The following is a 6,403-nucleotide window of genomic DNA, read 5'->3' as shown; positions in this document are numbered from 1 at the left end:
TCATTTTCCCCATCCCCTTATATTACGTTTTCTAGTTTGCCTTTCTTATGCATAGTCCTTACGTCTCACGGAGTCAATAAAAAGTTTGGGTCTAGATTTTGTTTTGATAGATGATAATCGGGCGTCACCTTCTGTCTGTGGCGGTCGCTACTAAGCGAGGAATTCTGATCGCGATAGTCGAACCTGCCGTAACGGAAACCTGTGTAAAACGGAAACCTTTCTTAACGGAATCTCCGCCCCCCCCCCTTGATATATTCCTCTTTAAATACCTGTATAAAATGGAAATCTGTCCAATGCAGAAACTGAAAGAAAAACCCGTTCCCTTCCCGGGGGTTTTACCTGTCTCCTACGGAAAATGCTTTCCCACTCAGCCCTGATTTGAAACAAAACTCGCAAATTTGGTTCCGCCGGTTATCTTAACGCCATGCCGCCGGGCGAGGAAGGGGTGCAGGGTGCAATTTGAGGGTAGATGTTACCCCATATATGTGAGCCCTGAGTGATATAGATGGTCAGGGTAGTGTGGGTATGAAATCTCACGAGTGTCAGTGAACGTGCTCGAGTTGCGAGCCACCACGGAAACATTCCTGGGTAGCCAGAAGCCAGAGGTGTGAAATTAGTTTGACCAATGCCTGCTCCCCCTTTATCGTACGGCCAGCCGAGAAAAGAGTTCCTCGAATCGTTGTGTTACATGGCAGTGAGTGTAGCATTGGTTGACTGTGCTTATTACACCGATGGGTGGGGCTAAGGGTGGAGGCAAAGGAGATGTTCAAACGTTTCTGGTTTTAGAAAGTCAAACAGCGGTCCTATGAAATGCAAGCGCTGGTGGTGATTCGACAAGGAGAGGATAGCAGTTGGGAGGTGTGAAGTTTTGACCCCCGCTTGATGACCGGACAAGCTCCCCTTGATCCCATCGGCAGGGCCTTTGAAACCACCTCTACCTCCCGCATAAATCCCATGTCTAAGACGGAAAATGTCTAAGGTGGAATTTCTTTCTGTCTCCCTTGCGATTCTGCTTTACACAGGTTCGACTGATACTTGTATGTACCATCTGTCAGTAGTAGTATTCTGCAGAAAGAACTTTACTCCAACGTACGCATGTAGGGGTGAGCAGAGTTAACTGGGACACCATAAAATTTTGGCTCGCCACAATTTTGACAGTTCATTCTTTTTCTTTTGAAAAATTCAGACATGATATGAGTTAAACGTGAAACAACACCCAAAAGATCAAATAACACTACATATTATATAATAAAGCACATGCTGTTGTTTCCATAAATAACATAGTTGCACATGGTTTCAAACATGACATAATATGCAAGTGGTGAACTGGGACTGTTGCTGGAAAATTGGGGCTGTGAATGGGATGAAGTGGAACATGGCTTCACACTTCACAGATGATAGGAGCCATGTTGGGGAGGGGGAGGGGGAGGGGGGGGAGCTGAGGCTGATTTGTCTTGACCTCTCATTAATCGATCAGTTACAGCTGATGGCAAAGTTCATGGTCTTCAATAAATCGCTACCGGAGAATTACAAAGTTCTATATGACATTTTTTTAAAGCGTTTTGAGCTACTAAAACCATGAGGTCAGAAACCAAATGTTCTACATATATTTGCATTATCAGAATCGTAAGCTTATTTGGAGTCGTTATCAAGAGACTCAAAGAATTGCATTCGAAAAAGCTTGGCATGTTGTGAAACTCAAATTTTTGACGTCACAATTCTAAAAAACTAGGTACTGAGAGGGTAGAACTTTGTAATTCTAAGGTAGCGAAATATCACTTAATTCAGAGGCCAGATCACTGAGACTCTGGAGCCAGACAAAAAGTTTTCAGGAATGGTTGTCCTGATCCATGCCTTGCTCTTCAGAGACGTTAGATGGTGATTATGTTATTTCTTGGATTTTGGAGCGTGGGGCTGTTTGCATGGGGCCAAAGATAGTTCTATCTAATGCTTGTGTGTGGTAATTGCAGACAAAAAGATCTATTTGGCAAGTTGAAGAGAGAATTGATAATTTATTACCCTCATGATTGTACAGTATTGGAATCACTTGATTCCCCTTTTTGGGACAAGCAGAAGAAATTAATAGTATTCCATTACTTTAGGGAAAATGTGTAAGTTCCATTGTTACACACAAAGCCGAGGGATTCTTCAACCGCTCAATTCATATTTTGACAAAATCAAGCAAAACAAACGCGCACACACACACACACACACACACACACACACACACACACACACACACACACACACACACTCACACACACACATGCACACACACACACACACACACTCTCTCACACACACACCTATCGGGATATTTAATTTTTGTGCTATAAATACCTAACATTAATTTTGAGCACTTGGATCTTTGAAACATAAAGAGAAATGGTTAAGGAATAGGAAAATGCAAAAAACAATCAAACAAACAAACTGTGTTCCGATTGATAGTTGATTTCTCTCTATTTGATGGGTAGAAAATGCCCCTTACCCGGACCGCCTAATTATGTTAGACGGTTTTTAACCCAGTTTTGTTTAATTTCAAAACGAATTTTAATGTTGAAAAAGTATTTTTTTTAAAGTTTCGTTTCTGGTACACTTAAAGTTTTCAGCGATGATAACCGCAGTTACACTTTCCTCTGGAAAAGATAAAATGGCGCTGACGTAATACCTCCGCTTGTTTCAGTTAGCGAGTGCGCTCGGTCGTCTAGATATAAGATGCCTGTGGCTATGACGCACTCAAATGTTTTTAAAGAAAGGTTATTTTTTAACTACATGTATTTTCCGCCTGTGCTACGTTCCTTATTAACTTCCTTGTTATTGCCCGAGCACACCACAGATCTAGGCATAGTTAGCTGTAGTCTAACCTCAAAAGACGGACCTGGGAGTTTGGTGAATGAGGTCGTTAAAGTTAAAGTTGTCTAAACTTCCTTTGTTTCGCTTCTGTTTTGCAATTCATTTGCTTTTCACTTACTTGAAGTAAGATCTTTGTCTCCAGCAGTGTCTCCTCGGTATTTGTAGTGAGGTGGTTAGGCTCTTCGCCGTCGAAGTCTAAAATTGTGAGTTCGATTTCCAAGAGGAGAAATTTGTTTTTTCATCGAGTGTCTCAGATTTTTTACTGGGGTGTTGTTATCTTGTTCTCACGGATAAATTTAATCTCCCTCCTTTCATCGATTGCTGCTCGCTTTCGTGTGTTTTATGGGAATGCCAAAAGTTAGCTCAATTTAATAAGTAGAAAGTAGAAAGATTGTAAGGGTGAGGGTTTTAACATTCCTTTCAACGCTGTAAGGTTATATTTACAAGTTGGAACCTCTGAACTTAAGTTCCATCTCCGATAAGACCGATGCAATTCGGTAGACACAAAACAACACGAGTTTAAGAATGCCGTGTTTAGGATTCCAACCATGGACGTCGGCTTCGTAGTCGAGCGTGAGACTATCTCAGCTAACAGAATGACACAGTTTTAGGAGATAGACGTGTACACTGTGAACAGGCAGAAGTTCGCTGACTTCACAAACCTTTTACTGTAACAAGAACATAACAGTTGGCAATTTGGCCTGGAAACTTAAGGGAAAGGAAAAGGTTTATTAAGCATAAATCACATGCACACCGCGTTGTGTTTGTGAAAACAGATTGGTCATTGTCTGCCCCCCACCCCATGTCCTGCTTTATGACATTGTTTTAGTGTATAGGTTCTACATTTATATGGAATTTTTCTCACACAAGTAGCCAGAAAGAAGCAAACGGTATCATTATAATATTGCGGAAGAGTGATCAACTGGACACAAGTCAGAGAAGATGGCGTTACGTCACGGAGCCCTCTCTCTAGTCCTGCTGGCCGTGGTCCTTGTGGTCAGGGTGGAGTCCGGCAAGAACTGGGCGCTGATAGTCGCCGGATCCAAAGATTACTACAACTACTTCTCTCAGGTAAATCTCTCTATGTAAAATCCACCTCTTAACTTTGTATACTTTATATACTTTCATATAAAATGCATGGATATTGTATACATTAAATTTGTGTAGCGCATATCACACACACACACACACACACACACACACACACACACACACACACACACACACACACACACACACACACACACACACACACACACACACACACACACACACACACACACACACACACACTTAAACGCACACTAGTCTTCTCTCTGTCTCTCTTTCTCCCTCTCTAGATCTAGCTCTCTCTCTCTCTCTCTCTCTCTCTCTCTCTCTCTCTCTCTCTCTCTCTCTCTCTTTCTCTCTCTCTCTCTCTCTCCGTCTCTCTTCCCACACTCTCACGATATCGTTTAACATAACAAGATATTCAACAAAACGGTGAGAAAACTAAACACTGTATAACTATGTGCCTGAGTACACTTTGAAAGACAACGTAAAACTTAGTGCTTAGATCAACTTATATTTGCTTTCTCAACTCACAAAAGTCGTTGTCGCTTCTTTGTAATACTAAATAAAACTAAAACTGAAAATAATAAATTCCACTTATTCCACCCCCTTCGAAATGAGTTTTCCTTGACTGTCACTTCTTTGGAATGTATTTACTGAATAAAAGAAAAACGAACATTCCACAAAATTTTCTTGGGAAATGTATTTTACAATAGCGTACATGGATACACAAAACATAGACTACATTAATACATAAATGCATGAATAATGCATGTACATAATACTACAAACACAGACAATGACACTTCAGTACGTTGCCACTATAATACAGCATCCTGTTTTCGAGCTAGGGTTTGAAAAAGAAAAAAACAAACAGGTATCAGTTACCGTTTTAAGCAAGCCCCCCCCCCTCCCCCCCCCTTTCCTCCTCGACACAATTCAGACTATTCTGAAAGTGGGAGTCCATCCTGCTTGACAGGGATAACATCCTTCTCTCGTCGACAAACTGTCAGTTTAACGAAGACCCAGATCTAGCGTCGGTCGTTTAAGTGTCAATCCTTGACAAAACACACACACACACACACACACACACACACACACACACACACACACACACAAATAAATAAATAAAAATAACTTGGTGTTCCCCGCTTGATATTGACTAATTTTGGGTCGCTGATCACGACAACCTTTTTTTTTTTTTTTTTCATTTTACCAATATTAATCACAAACATTGATTTAGACTAGTTAAAGTCTGCCTCAAAAAGTTTAAGGGGACCAACTTCTAATAATCTCATGGCTGCCGTTACTGCTTGTTTTTTCACCGACTTTTTATCGTCCTATCAATAGTCCCTTTCGTTAATCCGTTTTAACTGCGCGGCGTGGCATTATTATGGCTCCGGCTCCTGGCCTCGATAAAGACAGCCAAATTGGAAAACAAATTGACAATACATTTGCAACAGTGCCATCTATGCTTCTTTGCCTTATTTTCGTGTAAACCCCGGAAACGGTGGGTCACAAGAGAGTGAGAAACTTACAAAAGAAGTAGAGGAAAAATAACGATTAGGAAACATGGCAAAAAGCAGCAGTTCCCCGCATGCAGTTTAGGAATAGTTATGAGCATTACATTGATGAATCAGCCCATTTACAATTTTACTGTTCCCTTAGAGCGTTTGAATTTAAAAGCAATAATTACGTTTTGCTCAAAGTGGAAATAGATCTAATGAGATATTTCTCTTTTTTTTTGGGGGGGGGGGGTGATGAACAATCAACAGAAATTTATTATATGTTTTCATTCAATTTCTTTACTTTCACAACTCAAGGATGCCACTTCGATTCAAAAGTTATGTTAATTATGCTCCTATAGTGGAAAAGTTGTTTTTTGTCTAATCAAGTGATCGCTCATCGCTATTAACGATATGGAACTTTTCACTTACAAACACTACCCAGCATCTATAAAATGCCAAGAACAAATGACAATGTAAAGCTGACACATGATAACTCTATCTCGCTACCCACTGTGTTTTGTCTCTCGATAAGTACTGCTGTACGTTTCATATCTTTAGACCAATTTTCTCCTACCCCGCCCATCCCACCTTCCCACCCTTGTCTTGTAGATTTTAGACAGCATGCGTTTGATAGGTCGCCACTGATCCGGCAGTAATCTAATGTTCAATTTAATTTTGCAGACATATAATATATGCACGTATGCCCGTGCACACAAGCAGACAGGCACACACACGCACACACACACACACACACACACACACACACACACACACACACACACACAAATACACATTCACACACACACACACGCGTCCATACAAACACACACATACATCCATACACAGTTAAACTTGCATCAAGAGAAGAGAAAGCAATCATTGCAAAACCTGAACCAATATCTTCATTAATTAACACTGATTGTTTTATTACAAGGTGTGGCTTCTGGTATCCTTTGAGGCATGAAAATGGTGGGGGAGGGGGAGAGAGAGAG

At 40.9% G+C, this 6,403-nt stretch overlaps 1 protein-coding gene across 6 annotated transcripts in view; it reads left to right on the top strand.

Moving 5' to 3' along the window:
- Positions 1-2,668: 2,668 nt before the first annotated feature.
- The window catches only part of LOC101861199 (legumain), an 11,839-nt gene continuing 8,104 nt past the window's right edge, over positions 2,669-6,403 (top strand). Inside the window, exons 1-2 of one of the 6 annotated variants that reach the window (XM_005095298.3) lie at positions 2,669-2,756; positions 3,727-3,924. In XM_005095298.3, the coding sequence (XP_005095355.1) occupies positions 3,796-3,924 (129 nt within the window). In that variant the 5' untranslated portion in view covers positions 2,669-2,756; positions 3,727-3,795. Of the gene's footprint in view, positions 2,757-2,791; positions 3,057-3,707; positions 3,925-6,403 lie in introns of those variants that run through there. The other 5 variants (XM_005095297.3, XM_013080801.2, XM_005095295.3 and 2 more) reach the window with 5 other exon arrangements.

Source organism: Aplysia californica, unplaced genomic scaffold (genome assembly GCF_000002075.1).
Source record: "Aplysia californica isolate F4 #8 unplaced genomic scaffold, AplCal3.0 scaffold00100, whole genome shotgun sequence".
NCBI classification, from domain to species: Eukaryota; Metazoa; Mollusca; class Gastropoda; order Aplysiida; family Aplysiidae; genus Aplysia; species Aplysia californica.
This window is presented reverse-complemented; position numbering and strand designations above follow the sequence as displayed.